The sequence below is a fragment of the Meleagris gallopavo genome, chromosome 11, assembly GCF_905368555.1.
Source record: "Meleagris gallopavo chromosome 11, MGAL_WU_HG_1.1, whole genome shotgun sequence".
Lineage (NCBI taxonomy): Eukaryota > Metazoa > Chordata > Aves > Galliformes > Phasianidae > Meleagris > Meleagris gallopavo.
Genome location: NC_139414.1, coordinates 814,634 through 840,739, shown reverse-complemented (window position 1 = coordinate 840,739; position 26,106 = coordinate 814,634). Strand labels below are relative to the sequence as shown.

Here is a 26,106-nt window from a genome sequence, read left to right as displayed (position 1 = left end):
GGATCAGGCCGGCTGTAATACCAGGAACTGTTTTTCTTTCCAGCAGGCTGTTCTGTCCACTGGCGTTCCAGGAAGCCCAAATCCAATAGAAAAAGCCTGGTGGAGCACTGCCATCCAGCGGGGACGGAGCGGGGCTGGGGCAGATCAGGACACGCTTATGTGCAGCAGCAGGGAGGAGAGAGCCCGGTGGACACAGCAGTAACCAGCCCAGAATAGAACAGAAGGGAAGCCAGCTTTTGGTCTGCTTTATTAGAAAACAACCACAATGAACGTTCAGTGGAACAAGATTAGAGTTCATTTATTTTTGCAGCCGGTCTCTTCTTTGGGACTGACAGCAAAACTTGCAAACTGAGATGAAATTTTTTCATCACACAGAGCTGAAAATCTAACAAAGTGTCTTCAAGCAAGCAAACAAACAAACCAGTTTTAACTTAAGCTAATGTGCCGATCACTGAGAAAAAGCACAGCTTTGGAGGAAACAACATTATATTTTAGCAAAGTTACAAGCTTTAATTCCAAAAGTATCTTCTCTTTTTCACTAGTAGGTGCTGCAAGTCCAACTGATCACAATAAATAGCTGAACACACTTCAGGAAAGGCTGAGCCACTTCAGGCAGATCGAGCAGGGAGCTGAGTTTCCCACCTACCTACCACATGTCTTTGTCTGACCTGACTACAGTCTTGGCAGGAGAAAACTACAGCCGGTGCCTTTTTTGACTGGAGGGAAGGAATTAAGATAATTTAAGGACGTACTGTACAGAGAAAACACGAGGGCTGAGCATATATACAGATACTCCCCAGGTGACCCTAAGTGGCAGCACTGCCGTCCACGGCTACCTGCACAGCGTCCTGCAGACTGCGCCACCGGGGCACCGAGGTGTTGAGTTTCTGTGCAGTTTCCTGCAGTCAGACAGAAACTGCCCCAGGCACAATCCTGCGGATGTGTGTGTAGGACTTCCTGAGGGTAACGCTCCCATGGTGAGACACTCCCCGCGGCAGGACGCACTCTTCTGTCAGCTTCTGGGTCTCAGGGTCCCAGCACAGCACTGTTGCAATCACTTCGTTCTTCTCATCTCGGCCGCCAGTGATGAACAGCTTGTTGTTGCAAGGAGAGATCCCACAGCTGGCCCTCTCGTGGGTGAACTGAGTCACGAGGCACCACGTATCTTCTTGGGGGCTGTACGAGTAGAGTGCTTTCATCGCCCCACCTGCAGAGGAAGTGGAGATCAGCCTTCAGCAGTTCCTCGCAAAGCTTCTAACAGAACAACCTGCTTCAGCAGGGCTCCTTAATGACTTTTGTGCAAATGATTTATGACCCAAAGCCAAAAAAAACCAAGGTCACTGGATGCTTTATTGTTCTGAAAGCCAGAGCCACAGAAAGTCACTTACTGTTCACAGGGAATTTAAGGCCAGAACAGACTGCTGTGGTCATGCAGCATAGCACAGTGCACCCAGGGATGGACCTTGCTCATATCTGCTGCTTCAGCAGAAGACACAAGTTTAGGAAAATACAGATTTGTTTAAAAGCTCAGCCCACGAAAGCCGATCTATATGTGGTAAGCTGTCACAAATAGAAATGGGCCCATGAGTTCTGCACTAACTCCTCTAACTTCGGTTCCCACCTTGCCATTAAAGCACCTTCTGCCTGAATGTAGCTGTTTTCAAAAGCCCTATTCTTCTTTAAGAGTTTGCAAGCTGAACTTTTAATCTTCTTATGGGTAAGCTAAGCAGAGTGACCTTCATTTTTTTCACGTTCCCCTAATCTGCAGTCATTCTTGAAACTGCACTTTGTCTAGTTTTGCAAGGTCCTTTTCATTTGAAAAATAGTCAATGCCTCAGTACCCAAGAAAGGCTCTGGAAATATATTTCCTCCTGAGAGTACTAACAGCTAAGTGGTTCTTTACTATGAGGGTGGTGAGGTGCTGGAACAGCTGCCCAGAGAGGCTGTGGACCCATCCCTATAGGTCTCAAGGCCAGGTTGGATGGAGCCTGGGCAGCCTGGTCTAGTATTTGTTAGATATGGAGGTTGGAGGTCCTGCCTGTGGCAGAGGGTTGAAGCTTGATGATCCTTGAGGTCCCTTCCAACCCAAGCCTTCTATGATCTGCAGGGACTGGGTGTGTTTTCTACAGCATCTATATCAATCAAGTAGGGCCAAGGAAATACTGAAACCTTGATCTTCTTGATGAGTCGCTGCATAGCCTGGGATTCTACCTATGGCCAAAGTGAGCACTTATCTATGGTAGTTGTACTAAAAGTTGCTTTTGACAATGCTTGTCCAGTGCTTGAGGGACAGTCAAGCTACTGTAAGGTGGCATAGATAATCACAGCAGCCTAAATCATATATTGTTGGCGACAGTGACTCATTTGGCTGTGGATAACTCATCAGCCCGTGTAATTTCATTTGTTTGGATGCCATAACCAGAGGCTTTTTTTTATCTTTTAAAGCTCAGGTTCAATCCAAATGGAACTACATTTCATTCACTACATTCTCACATAAGAACACAATAGTCTTACTGGTGGATATTCTTGTCTGAAAGACTGCATGACTTTATCAGGAGCATCATGTCAAACTGGATCAAGAGTTGTAACATCTAGCCCCTAAATCAGACAGCACCAGCTGGAGATGTACACAGGCTCCCTGCTCCACAGTTCAGCTCGCCACCACTAAACTCCTGTTCTCTCTTTGCCTTTTGTTCTAGCAGCTGACAGAATCAGCCTCAGGCATGATGTCTTTGGGTAGCTCTGCCATAGAGCCTATTTCCCTGCAGAAATCCTGCATGCAGTGGCTGCATAACGCAGGGGAGCAGAGGAGAATGTGAGGTAGCCCACAAGTTCATGCCCTTGCCACTGTGCACCCACCTTTGGATATCTTTAAGTTCTCCAGCCTTCCAAGATACCTGTTATGGTAACAGGGAGGCTGACTTGGTGACTCATCACCACTCTTGCTGAGTGTATGGATTCCCATCCTCGTAGGCTTAGTGGAAAGAGTTATCTGAGTATTTAATTATATTCCACAGAATCTGTGGTAAAGCTAACAGGCAGAAACAAGCCTGGTGTGTCCAGACAAGAAGGAACATTAATGCTTCACATACCCACAACATAAATGTGATCACGGAAGCTTGCAGCATTGATACATTTGGCTTCGACCGGCATGGGAGCTCTCAGGCTCCACGTGTTGGCTGCAGGGTCGTAGCACTGTGTCTTGTCTGTCGCCAGCTTCCCATTGGGCCCTCCTCCAATCACATAGAGCTTCTTCCTGTAGCTCGCTGCTGCAAAGGAGCTGACATTCACCATCAGGGGAGCGGCCTGTAAAACATCATCAGTAACCATTCTGATTTCAGGCTGTCAGGCTGGTACCTGCAGGGTGGGAGTCTGCTCTGTTTTATGTCAGATATCACTTCTAAGGTGATCAGTGGGGTACAAAGCATGGTACATGCCTAAGGACAAGAGAGAAGTGTTTCTTTTTTTTTCTTCAAGACTGTAAACCCCTTAATAAAAAGATGCTGTGTTCAAAAGCTGGAATTAAAATTATATTGTTGGCAATTCAAAAGCTAGGAAATGTCAGACATGGCTCTGATTTCTTTTACATATTTATGTATGTTGAAAAATAAAGCACAGGAAACTTGTTCATAGTAATCCTTCTACTCGTAGCCATGATTGTTAGATTCCTCTGCACTGTTCTGTGTCATCTGAAAACTTTTCTATCTGCCATTGTGGTGCCTAATCTCATTAATTTCATGGATTAATACTGTCTAATACTCTCAGCATTTGAAGCAGTTAGCAGAACTGCTTTTTTCCACCCTGTTTACCTTGAAATCTGCGCTTCTACCCTAACTGTGCAACCCACTGCAAACACAGTGTACATGTTGGTGTACACGTTTTGTTGTACATATCAGAGCAGTGGTTTTCAGCCCATGCTCTGGTTTACATATGCTCTTACTTGGCACTTTATGGACTACTAGCTCCAAAGGCCAACAAAGGAAAGGAAAGCCAGGTGTCAGGTGTCTCGCATAATTTGGCTGACAATCCTATGTCTACTATTTTCTGCAGGACATGCATTTAGAGAGAGAAAATGCCTGGGCTGTTCACAGACCAGAAGTGCTTACTTAAAAAGAACTTTATGAGATCCCGTCTTCTCCATTTTTGTGATTTAATGCCACAATATTTTCTTACTCAAATGTCCCAAGTAAAATGATGCGGGGTCTCACCTCTGACCAGCAGTTATGAAAGGGGTCATATGCCTCCATGCTGTTGATTCTCTGCATGCCATCAAAGCCCCCTATGACGTACACTTTGCCACCCAGCACAGCCATTTTGTGCCTCCATCGCCCGATGTTCAGGTACTCGATTTGTATCCACTTGTTGATGGAGGCATTGTATTTCCAGACATCATGCTGTGTTTCTTTGCCACCTGCAGCGTACATGACACGAGTAAGTATGACACCATAGCTTGTAGGTCTACAAAATTTCCAATATATCTAACTTGTGACCAGGCTTGCTCATAATACAGAAGAAACCACTGGTGCTTATTGTTACCTCCTTCAGTTTACCTGTAACAGTGGCCTGGCCCCCTTAAACAAGAAGAATATTTCAGCATTTAGTTTACTTGCTAGTGAAGGAAACACTGAACAATTTCTACAGCAAATATTCTGTAAATGTAGATCACTATTTCTCACATCAAACCACAGCCTTTTTTTTGCCACTTCAGCACAGTCACTGGGTGAGTGTGCACACAGAGCACAGCAGTACATGGCAGACCTCTGTGCTCTGCAGGCTTTGCAGAATGCTGGCAGCCAACAAACAGACAGACATGCCTTAAGTAAGATGGGAGGGTGAGCAGCCAGTGGGACCAGTGCCTGGAAGGCAGGTCTGCACTGGGATCTGCCACAGCACAGGGCAGATGGAGCCAGCCAGGCTGGTGCTGCGTGAGGTATAAAAAGAGCTGAGCGGGAGTTCCTAGCTGACAGCAGTCCTGATTGGCATGTTGCAAGTGCTGCTATTCGGTCCTGGAGCTGCCTGTCCAAAATCTCATTTTTGTATGTCTCTTTCTGGTTTCTTTCTCTACTGATTTGAGTTTGCTTCACAGTTAAACACTGAAGGTCAGAACTAGTCCCTATAAACTCATTCCAGAGCTGACTTGCAAGAAAATCTTTCCTTGTTGCAAAGCAAAGGGTAATGTTTTAGCCAGTACTTTTGTTTGCATGTCATTCATGGTGGAGATGGAATACGAACGGACATAGCTAAGCCTGAAACCCTCTGCACAGACGGAGTGGCTGACTGCTTGTCATCTGCAACCTGATTAAACATTGGCTTCGCTGGTGGATGTACTGAAAAGGGAATTCATAATTCCATTGAGAAAGTGTCTGCCCTTGTTGGTATTCTGTACCACAGCCAGATCACTGCAAACTGATGGAGCTCATCTCTGGGCCAAATAGCAGATTGAATAGGAGATAATTAGCATGCTAGAAAGAGCTGTTTGTAATGCTTTTGTCTAAGTGCTTTTCATATGTGTGTGTTGAATTTTATTTGCACTGAAATGGCTGAAGTGGCAGAAGGACCTGAACACAGCCTTCAGAGCTAGAGTGGGGCTGAGAGGCCGCAGGTGTTTTCCCCTCGCTCTCCCTTGTAGTCCCCATGCCCAGGCTTTGTGCCTCCCACTGCAGGCTGAGAGCTCAGCTAGGAGTTGGGCCTGCACATCATGGGGTGGGGAGAGAGTTCTGAGAGAACTGGAGGGTTGTTTCATTTCTGTTCTTTCTCTAGACCACAGTTCTTTCTAATTTCAGGAAAAATCAGAAATGCATTAGTAAAAGCAGCAGAATGATGAGCCACAATGGTGGCATTTTTAGTTGCACTTGGAGTTTTTCTATCCATCCAGTCAAAGCAATTCTGCTGTTTGGGGAAATAGTGATCCAGAATCAATGTGGTACAAAGGGCTTTCCTGTTGTTCAGAAGCTAACAGAGCAGAGAAGACTCCAAACTATAGCAAAATTCCGAGAGAAGTTGGCATGTGGCATGGAAGACAAGTCAGGAAAGATGCAGGTCAATGTCGAAAAGAACTAGAAAGTCACAGGAGCTACAAGTAAAAAAATAGAGTTGAAGGGCACACCAGGTGTTTAATAGGGAATGAACCATGAAACATTTGGATTAGCTGGAAGTAAACTACTAATGTCTGTGGACCATTCAGCCCTTTATTTGGGTGGAAAGAGTGAAAAGCAGAGAGAAGAAAGACCAGAGGGAATGGAGGGAGGGAGTCAAAGATGTGAAATGATGCAGGGAAGGAAGAGAGAGGAGCTATGGCAGCAAGAGCAAAGCCAGCTGATACTATCATAGGGATGTATGAGCCTGGCATGGAGGCAGCCTGGATAGATCAGAAAGGAAAGGTGGAGAAGAGGCATCAGAAAACATGACAGGAGTAGGAGAGAGAAATAAAGCTTATGACCTTGCGAAAGAGGAAAGGATAAGAGAATAAAAGCAAATGAAAAGAGACCTGTCCGCTCAAGGGTGTGAAGGTGTGAGAGATGTTGGTTAGTCAGGGTGCTTGACTTGGGTTCTCCTCTGCAGCTGACCTCTAACAGGGGGTCTACTGCCAAGTAAAGAGAAACCTCCTATGGCTGGAAAGAGAAATCTCCCTTATTTCTAACTAAGGATAGAAGAATCTAACTCTTATATCTGGATAAAGATTTAATAAATTTTAAATTGGAATGAAGTCATAAAAATCTGAATTCCCAAAAAGGAAAATACAATAGAAGATATTTGAATGAAGACAAATTATACGTAAGCCAAGCATTTACACCCCCTTCCCTTTTCTCACATCATTTCTACTCTCCTGTTTTCAGTAAGAGTAGAATCTCATGGATGATATTGCAGGAAATTCTTCCTACCCATGGAGGCACTGTTCTGTATCATGGTCATAAGGTGACAGTAATTACTGTCTTATTTTGCTGTCTCTTTTCTTCTGTAAAGTGGAAGGAGGCCATCAGATTTGTTTTGGACAGAACAGCAATGCCAGCTGTTGAACTGTAATACTGGCAAGCTTGAGTTTAAAGCTCCTAATTGTCAAGGTGAAATCTCTGCAGCTCCAAGATTCAGCTCTACATGGAGCTCAATTGCTTTTGTGTGGGCAGGTAAATATACCTCCTGAAGCTCCCAGGAAACCTGCAGATGTTATGTTCAGGACATGTTTGTCCTGATATATGTTGTGTGTCTGGACCATTAGGTTTCCTCTGGCTCTGATAGTTACAGTGCCTTTGGCAGATGGGCACTTGCAGAGTCCTGTCTGATGTGCTGTTGCAGGGCTCCTGAAAGTGCAGATTTCAGGTAGCAGCCAAACAGTGGTAACACTTCCCTGCAGGTTGTTGAATGATTCTTGCTGAATTAGTCAGATTCTGGCAGGTTATTGCTTATGCAGGCAGAGCTGCAAGTAGACAAATTATAAGTCCATATATATGCCCTCGCAGCTCAGAAAGCTAACTGTATCCTGGGCTGCACCAAAAGAAGCATGGCCAGCAGGTCAGAGAGGTGGTCCTGCCCCTCTGCTCTGTGCTGTGAGACCTCATGTGAAGCACTGCGTCCAGATGTGGAGTCCTCAGCACAGGAGAGACATGGAGCTGCTGGAGCACATCCAGAGGATGGCCACAAAAATGATCCCAGGGATGGAACACCTCTCCTACAGGACAGGTTGAGAGCTGGGGCTGTGCAGACGGAGAAGAGAAGGCTGTGTGGAGAGCTGAGGGCAGCCTGTCAGAATCTGAAGGGGAGTGACAGGAAAGAAGGGGACAGACTCTTCAGTGGAGTCTGTGATGATAGAGCAAGGGAAATGGCTTCAAGCTTAAAGAGATTTAGGTTAGATAAAAGGAAGAAGTCTTTTACACTGAGGGTGGTGAGGCACTGGCACATGTTGCCCAGAGATGTGGTGGATGCCCCCTCCATGGAGACTTTCAAGGCCAGGCTGATCAGGCCCTGGGCAACCTGATCCAGCTGTGGTGTCCCTGGGCACTGCAGGGCAGCTGGACTACGTGGCCTTTAAAGGTCCCTTCCAGCTCTAAGGATCCTGTGATTCTATGATTCAATAAAGAAGATGCTGGAGCAAGTATTCTTCATGTTTGCTAAACAGTGCTCAGAGGCCTTTCTGTGATTATGGTGCTGCACATAAGAAGCCATGCATATAGAAGAACGTTGTTTGAAGAGAAACTTGTGCCTAAACTCCTGCCAGGGCCAGGCGGTGTCCTCACGCATCCAGCACTTCTCTGGAGCCCACCAAAGGCCAAAGCGCTTGGAATGCCCGCAGTGCTCAGTTCTTAGGAAGCAGCTATGAGCGCGCTCTCAATAAAAGCTGAAACTAATCATGAGAACCATGTGCCCCTCAGCCACTCCCCATATCTTGTTCCTTACCCGATATGTAGACTTCATTTTTTAGCGTAATGCATGCAAACTCCACCCATTTTTTATTCTCATTTTCCGTCTCCTGCTCTGTGATTGGTAATTTTGCTACTTCCAGGCGGCTTCGCCTCAGCGGATCCAGGCAAGTCACTTCTGCTACAAATTTCTCATCTTTAGTACAGCCCCCTATGATCATAAACACCTCAGACTGGAACTCGTGCATCCTGGGCTTGGTTCTCTCTGTAATAATCTAAATGCAAGCAAGACAGAGTGAGTATGCAGGGCACTTACACCTACAATTACAGAAAGGTCTGGCGACCTATTTTTTGATTACCTATCTTGCAAATCACAGCTGGGTTACGATCAGCTGAAACAATTATCACATGCTCTATAAGTTAAAAGCCTAGAAAGCATCCTGGAAGCATTGCAGTTAGAGGTTGCATGGATCCTTTTGGATCCCAGCCTCCTTAGAGCTCCCAAGCTGGCACCAAGGGCCATCAGAAAGAGGGCACAGTGACGAGGCTGGGTGCGTGTGGGCAGCTGAAGCCAACATGTTTTGTTGGGGCTAGCAGGGTGAGGGCAAGGTGAAAGGGCCACAGGGTTTGTGCCTGTCTTGGGGAGCCTGGAGAGAGCAAGCCTGTAATTAGTGCGAGCAGATATTATTTGTCCTGAAGACATATGTTGAAGTGTCAAAACAATAACAATCCTCTATTGTGTTTTCCTTTTATTTATTTCTTTGTTTGTAGGCTTTAATTGAAAGCCAAAGCTAGAATACTTAAAGCCAGTATGAGACTCTGAAATGTAGTTAGCTCTGATTTACTGCCTGTTGGCTCATTGCATCAACCAAAGACACTTGGATAAAGTCAATTCCTAGGTAGAGGTTCACCAGGAGCAAAGAATGCAGGGGGTGCTTGGAAGTTTCTGCTCTGCTTGAAGGGAATACTTGCAGGCAAGTGCAAATGAGTGCATTACTGTGACCTGAGGCATGCCAGCTCTGTGCTGAAGGACAGAAGGAATAACCTTCTTTATTTTCTTCAATTATTCATCATATAAGAAATGTGGTCTAGATGGTAACAGGAACGCTTGAAGTTGTTCCTCTGCTTCTGCTCTGTCCCGTGACATCTCTCAATCTGTGGACTCTTGAAGTGTGCTGGGAGAGCTCTGCTCCCCCTGCAGTAACCCTACTTGTCCAAAGAAGCAGAATGGCTTCTCTCCAGGTTAAATACTATGGCAGCAGGCAGCCTGCTTACAGTTTTAAACTATTTTTAATATGCTTCTATAAATTGACATAGTTTATTTCTATTTTAAAAGATTGTTTATGCAGATGCTATGTTTTTTATTTTCCCAGTGTTTAACAAATCATTAGGCAAGATTTTTTCATCATCTGTCACAGAACTTGCTGGCTTTCAGACTTCTGTTTTTGTCTGTCACTTCTGGCAGGGCCGCCTCTGACGGCTGCCTTTTGAAGGCGAGTGCAATGAGTGTACAGCCCTGAGCAACACTCCCTTCATATGTCCCGCACCAACAAGGCCAGCCTGCAGACTGTGGGGCAGGCCTTCCTTGTGGAGTTCCACCAGAGCGGCTGCTGCTGCCCCAGGTGGCTGGGACCTGACCCACCCAGCCGCCAGCACAAAGAGCTGATCATCCTCCCCTCCGGTGACTCACATCCACGGTCAGCTATGGATCCTCAGCATGTTCCTGAGGCCTCCCACCTTCCCGTACCTCCCTGACCCTGGGGGCACCTACCTGTCCTCACACACTCCTGTACCTTTGCTCCTCTTAGGAAATCTGACCTCCAGCTGCTCTCCTCTCTCACCCACATGTAGGGCCAGGAGATGTGACTGATAGCTAATTTTCCAGGTGAGGAACTGGAGATCCACCGCAGCCTGACTCAAGCAGGCTGGACAGGCCCTGACCAGGTGCCCAGATGAGCCTTTCTTTTTGGGTACAGAGACCCAGAAGATGAGGAGGATAGGCACATCACTTCCTCTGGGGAGAGGTCATCTTCCCTGGAAGTTCTTTCTGAAAGATATCTCTCCACAGGCTGTGATAGAGTTTAGTGTAGAAATTAGTCTTCCTTGCTTGGGCTTGAAATACTACCTAAGACCATGAGGTGTGGGGAGTAATGCCATTTGCTTTGCCTCTTAACCGGGGAAGTCATCCAAGGTCTTTGTTTAGCTGCTCAGGTCTGTGTATGAGGGTTTGAGCCCACATGTTCATAAACAGGAAGCTGGGAGCTTTGATTTTAAAACACACTACTAAAAGCTTCCGTGCTTTCTAAATCAGCAGGATAACTGGTGAAGCCAACCTTGACTTTTCAGTAGCACTAATTAGTGACACCTCTTTTTCTGCCTCGGAGTAGTGCTCCTTCCCATGGGATTTTTGAGCAGAGGCGTTAAGGAGGAGCAACAAAAGCTTCCATTTTTACTCACCTCATTGCCTGACAGATGGTACATTCTTGCTTCCTGGAGCAAAGGAAAGACATCCGGACACTGTCTAATGAGCTGATCGGCTTCAACAGTCTCTACGAAATACCAAGGGTCCAACAGGGGCAGACGGACATTCTCCAGCACACTTGGCAAGAGAGGAAACCTTTCCGACTCCTTGTAACGGACCCAGTTCATGACGGTTTCGAACACCTGTGCTTCCTCCGTGACGTAGAGATCATCGCTCTTCAGCGTGCTGCAGAGAACATCAGCCGGGAGCTCCAGGAACTCCTCATAGCTCAGGACCTGGGTGAAGTTCTGGATAATGTAGTTCTGCACCTGCTGCTTCAGGCTGTGCAGGGAGTGGGCATCAGCCAGCCTCAGGATGCCAACGCAGTTGTCTGGCTGAAGGGCTTCGGTGAGAAAACTGGCACAAGCATCTACCATGCGCAGGAACTGTGGGCAGAAAAAAATCATACATAGCACAGAGTGATTCCTTCTATGACAAAACACAGAAGAGCTTATAAGCTCGGGGTCGGCCCTAGTGAGCCAGGAGCTGGGAGAGACAAGAAATGAATCACACAAGGACAGGTATCTCCTAGAATGTTGTGATCTGGAAGGTGAGTATTAAAGTGCTGCCCTGCCCTGCATGCACAGGTGTGCCATTCTGTTCTGGAGATGTCGCAGGAAGAGAAGGACCACATGTACATTTTTGAGTTGCTGACAGTGAGGGCTGTCTTTCTACTATGTGCTGTGGAGGAGATCTTTGGAGGTCTTAGTGACCTTTGTTTTCCTTCACAAAACATACATGTGCCTTTTGCACACAATCTTCATCAAAGAATTTCCCATGTTAGTTAGTAGGGCATCACAACTATTGCCATTAATCTCCTTTGCCCAACAGCCCCGTCAATCTCCCTCAACCTGTTCCTGGACCACAGATATCTGCAGAGCCTCTGCAGGAGCTACAATGTGAGCTGGGTTGCTGGTGATTACTCAGAGCAGAAATCATAGAATCACCAACCACTAAGGTTGGAAAAGACCTTCAAGATCATCCAGACCAGCCATCCACCTATCATTAATACTTCCCCACTAAACCATGTCCCATTTCTTGAACACAAATGATAGGTTACAATACTTTGTGCTGGGCTTTTCCTCTCATTTGTGATTTCGGATGTAGTAGGACGTAAGTGCTTTGTATCAGTTGTCACTGAGTGATGCAATACTGACATACAGAAAGATAGGCCAGAATAGATGCTACACATTTTTGTCTATGCCTTTTGGGTCTTTTTTCCAGCCAATGCAGCAAGCGGATCATTTTAACTTGTTCTACCCAGAGGGGAAAGTTGCATAACAGTAATTTAGGGGTAAAGAGGAAGTGAAACAAATAAAAGACATTTTTTAACACAATAGTATTTAGATTTGTCTCATTAATTACGATAGAATCTTTTAGACATCTTTGTTTTGTGTTGACACTTTTAGAATGTATAGCAGAGCTGGCCGATCGCAGACGCTGGGTTCCTGTTTTACATTTAGATGTGGTCAGGAGTTTAGAGAAACACAACAGCCTGGTGCACCAGGCTACACGTGGCCTCAGGACACACTGCTGCCTGTGACATCAATATGCCAGCAGCACACTGCAGGGCCACGCCACTGCAAGGCTCACACTGTGACCACGCTGCGCATCTCCTGAGGGCCTGAAAGGACTTTGCCAGCACCAGCAGCGCCTGGGGCAGGTTACGTATTAGTCCTATCAAAGTTGGTGGTACGGAAGAGCAAGAAATAGCACAGGTGGGATATGCCATGGTCACACACGAAGCTGTCTGCAGGTCTGGAAGCTGACCCTGGCACAGTGCTCTCCACAGCTCTGCGCAGTGCTCAGAACAAACCCCCCAGCAGCACTGGCGGTGTAACGGCCGTGCAGTGCCGGGCTGCCCCTGTGCAGCCAAATGCGGAACCGCGAGGCGTGGGTGTGAGAAGCAGCACTGCTGAGGCTGAGCCAGAGACCGGCCGGCCGGAGCGCGGCACGCCAGGACTTCCCCGCTCTGCTGCTCCTCACCCCTGCTGCCTGGCTCCCACCGCTGCCTTCAGCTACAGGCAAAACTCCCTCAAACTCCCCAGACCTTGCTGGGCACACCCCTGTCAGCCCCACAGGGGCAGGTGAGACAGGAGGAAGATACTGCAGGTCTCTGGTTTCCCTGCTCCCATTGTCCTTCAGGCAATCTTTCCTTTCTGTGAGGATCCCTCCTCATGCCGCCCTGAGCATTTTGAAAGCCCTGCTCCCTGTGAGCATCCTCGCCGGTAGTTGGGTCCTTCTCATACCCCTTCAAATTAATGTTCCTACTTGCTAGAGGCACCCTGTATGCTTGCTTGGCCCCCACTCGGCCTTCTCTCCGAATATAATAAAGCCTTTTTCCCTTTTTCACTGCGAGTCCTTGTTTGTCCCAGCTTTGACCTAGGCCACGCTCTGCAAATTATTTACTTTCTGGTCCTCAGTCAAATCAGAGAGGTTGGAGAGAGGCGCTGCCAAAAATTGTTGCTGGTTGGATGAAAAAAAAAAAAAAAGTACTGTTTGGAAATTGTTTTTTTTCACATTGTTAAGTGGAAAGGAAAATAGTGCCCCAAGAAAAATATTACAACAAATTGAAGCATTCATCTTTTTAGCTGTAAATATATTGAAATCAAACATTAGTCTCTTCCAAATGTTTCTTTTTGTTCTTCAGCGTGCATAGCAGAGGCAAACTGGCAGAATGCTCATAGTTACTAAATCTTTTTTACACAAAACATATCTTCAGCCAAAAACCTCACCCGTGTATAATGTGAGGCTTTCAGGCCTTATGAATCTTGAGCGCGTCCATGACAGCTGCAGCTAGGCTTAGGATCACTGCTTCTCATAGAACATTCCTAGTTTTCTAGGTTTTTGCATTTTACTATTCTTGCTCATGGCACCCTCCTGACCCTACCGATACTCTCACAGCATTTGACAGTTTTCCTTAAAGCACCAGCTATGGGAATCAAGTTGAATCTGAATTTTCATGAAAAATAGGGAAAAGAAAGGAAAAAAAATCTAAGTTCATGCTCTTGATAGTTTCAGGAAAAAAAAGCCTGAGGAAAAAAGCTTTGGAAGAAAACAAACAAAAAATCTCAGGAACATGACCTGATAAATTAACCCAGAGCAACCTTTGAGTGCTATCTGCTGCAGTACTGCTCTGCTGAAAACATCAGCAAGCTGCACACAGCCCCAGGCACCTTCCCTGAGTAGCCCCATGGTAAGGGGTAACTTCCCTGCTCTCCCCACAGCAAACACCAGCTACCCTCAGCACAAGGCACCAGGCTGCTGTCACAGCAACACATGACGTGTTCGTTAAGATTCAGGAATCTTTAGTGCATCGTGAACTGTGGTGCTTAGGGAGTCAGGTGCTCCTCACCTCCCTGAACGAACAGACCTGGACACACACACACACACACACACACACACACACACACACACACACACACACACACACACACACACACACACACACACACACACACACCGGCACTTGGCAGGTTATGCTGGTTGCAATTTGTTAGGGATTTGCAGCTCAGTACCAGGACCTGCAATTTGCTAGACCTCACAGGTGATTTAAAGGACACGTGAATACTTGATGGACCAAAGGCTGAGTAACGCTGCTCAGTCTGACTGCCTCAGTCGTGACTAAAACCTTTCCATCAGGACTCCTGCGAAGGCAGGTGCAGGCTGTGCGGTGAGCCTCCATCTCCAGGCCGGGGAGAGGCAGAGATGAAGTTGCTGTCCTGCTGGGCAGGCACTGGTGGGGCAGGGCTGTCACATGTTGCCCAGGGCCTGCAGCCTGGCAGGAGCTCTGGGAGGCAGAGCCTTGCTGTGTGCTTATTGGTACAGCACAGAGTGCAGAAGCATTGCAGCCCGTGGCTGCCATGGCCAATTTTTACTGCAATGTAAATACAAACAAAGCCAAGTGCCCCTGGAACCCATGAAATCAAAGTACCATAACCAGGGTAGAACAGACTCTTGCTGGACCTGTGCATTTGAGCTATCTGTACCTGAAAGAGGCTGGCGGCTTCCAAAACTTTCTGCACATTTTGCTTTGTGATGAGCATCTTGCTGGTGTAAGTGTAGTCCAAAAGTATATTCATGGTTTCTGCGTCAACTCCTTTAAGTATAATCTTCTCTTCATATTTCTCTCTTAGATCGTTGCAGAACATGGCCCTGAAAAGAAAGATGTTTATCTTTTATTGCATCTCAGCCAGGATGAGACATTCTGAAAACATTTGGTTATATAGATTTCAAAACAAAATACTTGGATTGCCTCATATTTTATGCAATTAGCCCTCTAGCAAAGTAATAAGGAGTATGCTTTTGTTGTTTTCATGCCTCTTTACTCAACTGATAAGGAAGATACTTAGAAATGATACCTCAGAGCTGGACTTGCAGCAGACCTGGAACTCTGTAGCAACAAAAGGCAGACCAAAAGTCAGTGCTTCTGTGCTTCAGAGCTGCAGGCTGCTACTTAGACTGAGCCCTGAGGCTCCAAAATGGCTTTTATCCCACTGGTACCAAGGATGAGCCAGGAGAGAATGTATTTTCCTCTGCTAAGCTCTGGTAGGACTATAGAGTTAGTGCCTGTGGGCCAGAGGAGTGTCTGGGTAACGGGGAACTGGAGCTGGTGTTAACATAAACATGCAGTGTTTTCACCCGTACTGGTACGTCTCTCCTTTTGGTGGATGATACCGTATCTGAAAAGCAACAGTCGCGCATAACTTTGGTACTGGTCAAGTTCTTCATGTTGGATATGAAAAATAAATTTCTCTAAGATCTATCTTAATGCTCTTTGCACTGTGGTAGATGCAGGGCAAACACCGTCTGCATTTTCAGACCGTAGTTACAAGTATTTCATACAACGCTTTTGATTTTATGTAGAAGGTTGATCAGTCTGGCCTTGCTTACTGCATTTGAGGTGAGAATTCATGTCACTCAGAGTCTGGCACAACAGAATAGAAGCACGAGTCCACTTGTGCCTGCACTGATGAAAAACGTGCAGCTCTAATGTGTCATTAGCGGTTCTCTGCTGTGTACACCAAGCCCATCTTTATTAGTCACATAAAATGTTGACAGGACATTGCAACCTGGGAAGTGCCTAGGGGTCAAAAGGCTTCTTGGAAAAGACAGCAAGAAAGCTGTCAGATTGATGCAGTTCAGAGAAGTAAAGATGTTCACGGGTTTTCTTGCAAAGCAGTTAGGCAGAGTTGTTAGCAAATGGGTGGAAGGTATCAGCTGCTCCATGCTCTGGTTGCTCCCTGCTCCTTGTCTCAGCAGAGGTTTTATAGCCAGAGAGAGCTTATATTAGCTGCCTCGCGTATATGGCTGCATTTCAGGAAAAAGTCCTAACTTTTAAGCAGGAAAATTGGGCAGAGAAGTCATAGGAAATAGAACTCATCTGAAGTTCTCCTCGTCCTTTCACTCATCTCAGCTCATGAGAGGTTTTTTGAGCACTGCTCTGCTCCAGCTGCTGCTGCCCTAGAAATCAGTGCATTCAAAAGGCATAGAGATGCCTTCTGAATGCTCCTTAATCTCAGTGGGCAAATGGTGGATTGTCCTTCTCTTCTCTCCCTGCTGATGCTGTTGGTTGTGGGTAAGCCAGGGACATGCAGGCAGGTGGCCATTTGAAAAAAGCAGTGCCCACTTCTCCACGGGACTGAGATTTCAATGCGAAGCGAGGTTTGAAAAAAAAACCACTGTTTCAGTTGCATGGAATTGATAGGTCCAAATGCTCCATCTGAGTGAGAAATGGGCTGCTGTAGGGTGCAGGTGTTGTCTGCTCTAGTTCCTTTTCTCTCTTACACTGCTGCCTCCAGTCTTGCAATGAATATTCCCTGTCTGGAGGAGAGGCAAACTTTCATTTCCATCTTGCAGAGTGGGAGCATTCTACAGCACTCAGATAGCCAGCATCCATCAGGAGAGCTGGCTGCTGTGTCCTTCTTGTGATAGCTTTCTCTTGGCCTCTAAGCCCTGCAGATATGCCCACCAATTTTGTTGTCTGTTTCTTTGTTTCCTGTCCCTGTGTAATTCTAAACTAAACCTTTGAACCAACATTTATTTTAATAAATGCACTTCTGAAGTGAGGGACCCAGGGCCAAAATATGGATGCCTAAACATGGGTGAGTTAACAAAAATCAGGGAGAAATCTCAATGAAACAAATGCAGTTTGTGAAGCACTTCTTGAGTGCCCACCCACGCTGGAGTGCTTGTGCTCATGAATATGAACCTGACTTCAAACAACTATGCTGGAGTTTGAGGATGCTCTGGAAAATACTGGTTCACCCCTCTCCCTGTTCTCCCACCACCTCAGGCAATGCAGTGAGGGACTGCTGCTCCACCTTGACCTCTGCTCTTGTACCTTCACATGGGAGGAGGGAGAACATTAATCCTGCTTTGGCCACAGGTATAGGGCATGTCAGAAGCACTGGGCTATCTACTCTCAAGCAGACGCTGCATGGAGCCATAGCTTTGTTCAGCTGTGCCTACAGCAGCTGCCATGAACTGGTTGTGCTTTCAGGAAGGGCCTTGGAGATCCTGCAATCACAGAATCATAGAATGATGGAATGGTTTGTGTTGGAAGGGACCTTTAATATCACACAGTTCCACCCCCCTGCTACAGGCAGGGACACCTCCCAGTAGCCCAGGTTGCTCACATCACATGGCAAGTGCTTACAGGAATGGTGTGGTTGAAAAATTTCTTCCAGCCCCTGTAGCTCCTGGTGAGTGATGGCAAGATGAAATAAGCAGAACTAGTGAAGCTCAGCTCCCTGCAGACTTATGTCTTCCTTTCCTCCCTCGCAGGAACCTCACCTTTGCTCCCCAGACCCTGTGCTCGGTCTCATTGCTCCTCTCACACACTCCCCATCTCTCAGGACACAGCTCCACGTGCCTCCACGTCTGGATGAGTACAGCAGTGCGTGCTTTGGCTCCCTCAGGGCAGCTGAGGCGGTGGGAACCCGCTCCCAGCCCCTCTCCTCCTCCCAGCTGCCCATTTCCTTCAGACTTGTGGGTGCTTCACAGTTTTGAGATTTCTGCCTCTCTGCAAAGCTTGACTGAAACTAACCCAAAATGTTTGGGCATGTCTGCTTGTAACTGTATTTTCACATACACTATCTCTGTAGTACACCTGCAGGAGTAATACCCATCTCTGTATATTCAGCATCTCTGCAATAAGACAATAAAACCAGAACTGTGCTTTCAAGCACTGCCAGCAAAGCTTACAAAACCCATTAAAATTAGCTTTCTACTTATGTCACAAGTGGTCACAGGTTCTTTTTTTCTCATGTTTCCTTTGTAGCTATTCAGTCATCTGACCACTTTAGCAGTAAAAAAAGAAAGAAAAAAATCCCAGCCATGCAAATGTGATTGTCTAAACGATAGTGGAAAATCTGTGTTAAAACCAATACCAAGTTCCTCTATGTGTCTAAAATTTGTCCTTGCTGGCCTGTAGTCTCAGATACCTATTGTAGTGCTGAAAGAATGCAAAATTCAAGATGGGAGTGAAATGGTAAGTTGCTTTCAAGTTGGTAATTTCTGTTACAGTTGATTTTCAGTAATACTAGGAAAAATGAAAACTTCCCTCTCTTTCCTCCTCGACGATTTTATGCAATATATATTTTTACCACAGAACAGTAATGAGAACAATGGTCAAATCGTGCAAATCCACTCCTATCCCATTAAAAATATCCTGTGATCCAAATGAATCTTCCTCTTTGCTTGGATCCCAAAGGAATAACACAAGGGGCTATAGCTCTGGATACTTGGTTAAAAATCCACTTCCTGCTTGCTGGCCGCCCATTCTCCTTTTCTCTGCATGTCACCAGCAGGTTTATTGGGTGTTGGTAACAGAACTCTGGCAAATCCACAGCTTTGCACCTGCCTTATTTAAGTCTTTGACTTGAAAAAGAGCTGAAAGTATCAGGAGTCGCAGACTCACCGCAAAGTTGCACAGTTTACCACCCACTTTACTCTCCTTGGAGATCAACGGCTCAAGACTAAGACGCAACTTGAGTTCCTTGGTTTGTTTCTTAGCGTGCCTTACCTGAAATAATTGCTGGCTGCTGCGAGGACCACTCGGTGACAGGAGAATTCCCTGCTATCCACGCACAGGATGACATCCGTAAGGGAATTTTCAAGCCGAAGGTTCTCCAGGCCATTCTGGAGCACCAGAGAGAGTCCCGTATCATCAAACTTGATCTTTTCACCGCTGGAGACCTCCACCAGCTCCCCCATTTTTTTTGTCGAGCACTCATTGTCCAAGGAGAACTCAGCGTCCTCAGAGCTCTTCTCCAGCGTGTCCCCCATGTTCTGGCCAGCACCGTCTCATTCTGTTGGTGCCTCGATCTGAAAGAGAGTTCCTAAGCCTCAGACGAGTCACACTGCAGAAGTTGGGCGGATTTCCTGTCCAGAGCTCCTCTCCGCTTATCTGTAGCTGTCACACACACATAACAGGAAGCCTTGCACTTTCTCATCCTGTTAACACAAACAAAGACTTTTTTTTTTTAACTTTTTTTTTTTTCCTGGTGAATTTCAGGCAGCATCAACGTGTTTAGAAAGGAATTAAGATGCCTCTGTGTGTGAGAAGATTACAAGTGAGAGGAAGGCCTGCTTCCCACCTCTGGCCAGCCCTGCTCTGTTACCCAGACCTGCTGGCCCCAGCGATGGGCACACTGCAGGCTGGCCGGGCTGCAGAGGGGAACAGGCCGTTCTTTTAACATTCTTTTTCCAGGTACATTATTATTAATCACTACGCTGGTACTTTTGGGTATTATTTTTTAATGATAATTTTAGTAACACATATATTCACAAGCTTCCTAGGTAACTTTCTGTCTGTCACGACATGCTAGATGACAAACGTGGAAAAACTCTTCTTTCCATCTCAGGATGTTTTGCAATGCTATGACTTTTACAGAAGGCTGAGTTGGGTCTCCGTGGGCTTTGCCTAGCAGATAATCCGGCCCGTAAGCACGAGCTGACAGCCGATCAGCACGGAGCCTGCTGAAACAACAGGGCAAAAGCCCTGGCAAGCCTGGGAGGCTCTCGTGCTGGGGTTACAGAATGAGTCCCCCAGAGAGCTGACGTCCTGGCAGTGTGAGTGCCAACAGACCTTGCCTTTGTGACACTTATTTCTAGGAATCCTGGTTTGGTGAGTCCTCGGATTTTAATTGTGTTTGTTTCCTCTTTTGTCTCCCAGTTTGTGAATGTGAGCTAGCAGGGCTAAGGGAAGCTTGATTTTAGAAAAGGGAGGTGAAAGCAGCCTTCAGAGAGAGCTGGAGTCAGTCAGGTTTCGTATGGGATAAGAAGATCAAGAGGAAGGAAAGTGAAAAATCTCCCTCCTGCTTTCCCCTACCTCCATGTAACGGGTTTTTTTTTTTCTATTTTGTGCAATCTGTGCACAGCTTTGGCTTTTTTCTTTCCCAACTAATGTCAATGCATTCCTGCTGCCCTTTGTGCTAGCTTCTGGTGATGAACACCTTCTATTTTAAGACAGTCCAATCCCTCCACCAAATATCGCTCCAGGAATACAATCAGACCTCTGAAAAATATCGGGTGTGGTTTTGAAATGGCAATATTTTAATCCTGTCTTGGGCTAGGTTCTCTTTGTTTATCATCATGACTTTTGACCTTAGGAACCTTAGGACCTTATCAGGCCATTCTCTGGTGGTGAGAAGCTTCGCATTTTCTTTATCTGTTTAAGTGAAAGCTGAGATTCAGCAGTGATCACTCAGCTCCCATTCCTAAAGCTTTAAGCAAAGAATTAAAAGTTGCAGAAGTTGAAGACTGTTGGCTGTGAGTGCTGGGAACGGAAACCCTGCAGTAACTAGGTTGGTTGGTAGCTGTGGCCATGTCAGCATGCCGCTCAGTAACTGCTCGCTAGGAAGGGCTGTGGCAGTTCAAGCAAGTGTTGGCTAGTACTAGCACTGATCACTATCTGCAGTCTGTCTCCTTCTGTGCTGTCAACCAAGTGATGTATTTTTAACCCTTAAAATCCAGTTTATTTTCCTGCCAAGTATCTCTTCTGCTGTCTTTTTCTCTTTGCTTATATAGGGCTGCCTAGTGTTTAGAGAATCCCTTGCTCAGAGATTAATCTACCAATGCAGTAGCTAGTTTCATTATTTGGACACGCACCAGGGCAGCGCTGAGGTGAACATTGCTTTTGCAAAGGGAACACAACGTCAGGGAGTTGCTTGCTGAGCTGCAGCAACATATTCTTTAGTTCTAGGGCAAATCCAGTTTGTTACTTTTTGGTAGCAGCTTCCAAAAACATTCTTCCTTTTGGACTTCAGAAACTTGTTCTGGCTGCACTGCTACTGTTTTCGTTAAATAATTACTTGCTAGCTAAATGAACTAATGATGTGGTGAGAGCTGAAGGCTTGTCTGTTCTTGAGGTGTTTGTTTATTGTCTTTACTTTCCACATATTGGATTGACCTGTGCTGCTTCTGTACCAGCCTGAGGTAACAGGTTGGCATTACTGCTACTTAACGCGTATTCACCACTTCTTATTCACATCCTCACAGATCACTGCAGGTACGTACGTCTCTCTGTTCTGTCCGTTTGGCCAGAAGTGTGCAGAAGCCGCTTAGGACCCCACCTTGATCTTCTTAACTTTGCATCCTCTGTTGCCAATAGATTGTGCTTCTTGCTTAAATGTTGACCTGGAGCCAGCACCAGATTGTGTTCAGCTGTCTGTTCCTGAAAGCAGCATCTCATCCCTGTGGCATTTTGATACTGTGCAGCTGGATTACACCAGTGTATCTGCCCAGACTAGCCCAGGATCCTGGTTCCTGTCTTGAAAAGTGAAAGATGCAAGGAGTCCCTGGGAAGAGGCATTTCATTAAGGATGGACATGGGGTCATGATTAAGAAGAGGGCCAGAAGAAGTTGCAGCAAGGACATCTCCCACCAACGGATCAAGAACCAAGAGCTGAGGCACCTCTAAACAAAGAAATGGAGAAACAGATTCCTGACAATTCTTATTACTTGATTTGCTTCTTTTCTGTTTGAACAGAGCCCTGATGAGCCTCATGAGTCCAAGAGGAACCAGGAAAGGAAAATGGGAGTGTGCAGCTGCCTCAAGGAGGAGGCCAGATGAGGACAGGCAGGAGGTTTTCCAGGCTGAGAAAGAAGACATGGAGACAACCTGGTATTGCTCTAGGATCTGGAAACTTCATGCATATTACAGAACAACACCCTTAAACAGCACTGTTGCCGGTATTTATGACCCATGACCACGTAACTGGTGCTGACAACTTGTCCTTATCCTTCTCCTGTGATTCTGCTAAAATCACCACTGGAGCTGCCCTGACTCTCAGAGCCCAATCCCCCCAGCAACATACGGACAGCTACATCTTCAGACATACTTCCTAATGCTTGTAGGAGGGAGCACTCATTTGTCTGAGGTTGCCTGTTTCCAGGTACCAGCATCCAACGGCAGCAGAAGAGGAAGTTTGAGAGTTCTACCTGAAGTCTCAACACTGCAGTCACTTCCCGATGCTGCTACCTGATGCTGCGGAAAAAAGAAGACCCTGCTGGGAGCACACAGCCACTGGCAATACTGACTGCTTAATGCAGACGGTCCCTGTGTGTGGAAGCAGATTTGAGGACTGCACACTATCGGGGCTCATCAAATCAGGACCCATTTTCTTGCTCAGTGCAAAGATCACTGAGGCCTGAGATAACCTGACCAACCCTGGGAAGTTTCTAGATTCCTTGTCTGTGTTTTCAGTACCTCAGTACTAATGTTCACTAGCTTAAAATAGCATGTCCTTATTTTAGCTGCAGGGAAACTTGATTTTTGTTTTTGAAAATATATTCAGAATTTATGAACCCAGTATTCTACAAACTGCAAGCTGGCATCTTTGTATCATCACAGTCATACTCCCTCTTCTGCACCACTGTCACCTTCCATTTCAAAACCCACTCCTTGAGTTTTCTCACATCCCTGCTTCTGGGCAGGTGCAGTTTGTTCAGAGTTAGCAAATCAGCCTTAATTTTGGGTCTGCCCAACGAGAGGTAAAAAGCGCCTCCTATTTCAAGTTTATTGCAATGTTATTCTGCTAGCACTGCATTCATTATATTTCCAACTTCTGCTCTCAGGCTGGTTTTGCTGGGATGTTTCTGCAATAACAACTGCCTCCATTTATTGTTTTCTTAGGTACCCTGTGACAGATATGCGTTGTGCTAAGGCTGAGTGACTCCAAACCGAGCTTTCACCTTGTGTGGAAGAGAGGTGCCAGCAGATCAAAGAGTAAATACCAGTTTATATGGGTGTAGTAGCCAAAGTCTGGCTGTTGTCCTAATCATATTGTTCCCCTGTGCTGTTGGCTGTAGAGGTCAGGATGTTTAACCCTCACGTGTCGATGGGCCAGTTAAACTTGAGAAATCTTTTATCCCCTTCTCACAGGCTTTTGAGGGAGTGGTGGAAGGAAGCTACTACTTAAATAAAGTGTTTATTCTACTTGAAGAAGTTGAATTGTAGTCTGGGGGTGCATTACGGCCACTCCCAAAGCTGCAGGCACAACAAGCTGAGGCATCTCTTAACTGGAGACTAGGGATGGAGCAAAAGGTAAGACTCATAAGAAATGCAGTAGGTCTGGGCTGTGGTTGCTGGTGAGTGCCATAACCATCCTTCCCCATTCACAGTAGTCTTTTCCTTCTCTCTGGAAGAAGGACCTTCTTTCCTCAACAAGTAGCTGACACTACTGCAGGTTTTTAATGAGAACAGGCAAGAGCTTCCTCTTTTCACTCTCAGGATACCCAGCCTTTGAAACAGAATTGCAGCTGTTATTTCCAGTCCCTGTAGTTTCTCTTGAAAAAAGAAGTGTCCCATTTTCTTATAACTTAGTCCTGTATTTATCTCAAAAATGTTCTGCCGGTGTTACTCACAAAGAGGTTTTGTCATCAGCATCAGACTCCCTCGTGCTTTAGTTTATGTAAGTAGCAAGATGCTTGGGACACTTGCCTAGTGCTGCCTGCTATGCTGCCCATTGGAATTTAAGAGCATCTTCTCTGTGTTATTAGTTAATGGCCATTTATGCACGTATAATTCTCCCTCTAAGTAAATTACGCCTTTGATCTCTGCAAGAGGACAAAAGAAACTGTGGTCACACTAGAAGAAGTAGAAGCCTGCTGTCTTTAGTGATATTTTCATCTCATATTTCTTGATGCCCTCCATCTGCTGCTGCAAACAGGCCCTGATGTCCGGAGTGCCAAGGTAAGAACCAGCCCCCAAACAAAGCAACACTGCTGTAGTTCAGGATCTTGTGTTACAGCTTGATAAAAACACATCCACCAAAGTAGCACTTGAGATGAAGGAGAGCAGTCCTGCATAGGAAGGGCTGGGAAATGTAGGAAACTGCCATTTATAGTGAATTATATGGAGCACTGTGTTACAGTGTGTGTTTGATGCTATATTGGGCAGGAAGGACATCGGTGGGACCGAAACTTCAGTTCTTGGATCCATTCAGACAATATGGTAAGCGGCCCTGTGAAATGGTGACAGCATGGTCCCAAAGCAAGGAAAACAAGTCCAGTTTCAGGTTTTGTTGAAGTGTGAAGCAGTGCTGACTTTTTTTTCATGAAGGCTTGTCAACCTCAGACACTTCTGTGCACACATACCTAACTGATGAGCTCACACTGTGAGTGAAGCTCCAGAACTGTGACTGAATTTTGCTTTGGGTTTTGGACTGCCCGAAGCTTAGAAATCCTGGCCCCACAGTCAGCACGGTCCTTACATTCCTTGTGATGGATTTTTGCTGGTTTGTAACATGGATTTCCTCCTCAGGTTGTAAAAACTCTCGGCGTGTTATTTGGGAGGGCCTTAAGAAGAAAAGCCAGCGCAGTGATCTGCGTGCTCTGCAGGCACAGAACTGCAGCCTGCCCTTCTGACCACGTCCAGCCCAGCCTTGGGCTCCTTCTGCACTCCTGGCAGGGCCAGGAGTGTCAGACTGGAATCCCCCACGGACACAAAGCAAAAAACAATGTGCAGGTGAAGCCAAAACTAAACATGATGAAGCCAAATGAGATTTCTCACCACAAACAATGACAGGGGAAAGGAGCTGCTAGCTGACAAGGGCCAAAAATAAGGATGCCGTTACCAATTATTACTACTGTTGGAACATGAGTGCTTTTCACTGGAGAAACAAAATTTGTGTAATTAATCATCGGGTCTCCTTCTCTGACGTAATCACTCTGGCATAATCACTCTGCTGCCTGTCAGCCACCTGCTGCAGAAAGCAGAAATTTACATATTTTCAGTAAGTAAATATGTAATCTTTTGTCAAAGTTCAACGTAGTACAGCCCACACGTGCTCTCCTGTATAAGAGCAGAATATACATCTGTCTCGTTTCCAGCTATGATTTTCCCCCAGAGCAGTTCCGTTTAGCTTACAGCTGTGGTTTAAACTTTCAGCCTGATGGTGAGGAGAACAGTGAATGCCTGATGAACTCTCATATTCATATAAAAATATCAATTATAATGCTCTGCCTGTTCTGCATCATTGTTACAGCAGTTGAAGCTTCATGCTCATTTTGAGTTGGCTTTTTTGTTTTTTGGTTTTTTTTCAACTTTTCATCATGATGTCTTCACTGTCTCTTCTGCAAGAAATCTCAGCTTATGTGATATCATTCTTTAGGTTGCTGGGCAGCTTTCAGCACCAGTCACACATGGAGGGGTCTCAGCCTTAGCTGTGCATGGTGTAAGCAGAGCTCAGGAGCACGGCTGTGCCTTGCTTCACTGCTTCCTGCTGCCTGCACGGGGATTGAGGTGTTGGGTTGCTAGCAGAATAGTCGAGGGATGGAAAAATTACCACTCTGAGCACAAATTATGTTATGGAAATGCACATCTTCCTAATTATTACCAGTAGTAAAAACTATTACTGCATTTTAATTAATTGAATTATGAATGACCTAAATTTAGAAGCAGTAAAGGTGAATTGTTCATGTCCTTATGCAAATAAAGACACTGCACGAAGTGCAGTGATGTGAAAAATAAGAAGTGGAAGTGCTGAAGGAGCTGCTGTGTTTCCTGAGGTGGGCAGGAAATTGTCCAAGTGTGCTTCAGCTGCCTGCAGAATGGATCTGAAGGCATACACTTAGGAGCACGCTTGTGGCTAGGTTTTGAAGCTGGTGAGAGCAGTCTTGGCATAACAGAGCTGTGCTTTCTGCCCATGAGTGCAGCAGATTCCCAGCAGCAGAATGCTCCCAGCACCCGGAGCAGCACGGCTGGAGCACCATGGCTGGGCCTCT

The 26,106-nt window shown here is 46.1% G+C and overlaps 1 protein-coding gene across 1 annotated transcript; it reads right to left on the bottom strand.

Moving 5' to 3' along the window:
* Positions 1-225: 225 nt before the first annotated feature.
* On the bottom strand, positions 226-19,286 carry KLHL6 (kelch like family member 6). The gene is made up of 7 exons (XM_003208937.5): positions 18,902-19,286; positions 14,865-15,030; positions 10,812-11,261; positions 8,392-8,629; positions 4,209-4,411; positions 3,093-3,306; positions 226-1,207 (listed from the first exon to the last, which is right to left on the bottom strand). The coding sequence occupies exons 1-7, from the start codon at positions 19,162-19,164 to the stop codon at positions 906-908; spliced, it is 1,836 nt and encodes a 611-aa protein (XP_003208985.2). The 5' UTR covers positions 19,165-19,286; the 3' UTR covers positions 226-905.
* Positions 19,287-26,106: the final 6,820 nt, after the last annotated feature.

Coding starts and splice junctions, on each gene's coding strand:
- KLHL6 (XM_003208937.5), bottom strand. CDS start 19,164: ATGGGGGACACGCTGGAGAAGAGCTCTGAGGACGCTGAGTTCTCCTTG. Junction 11,262..14,864: donor AAGCCGCCAGCCTCTTTCAG/GTACAGATAGCT, acceptor TTCTGCCCACAG/TTCCTGCGCATGGTAGATGC. Junction 4,412..8,391: donor AAATGAAGTCTACATATCGG/GTAAGGAACAAG, acceptor TGTACGCTGCAG/GTGGCAAAGAAACACAGCAT.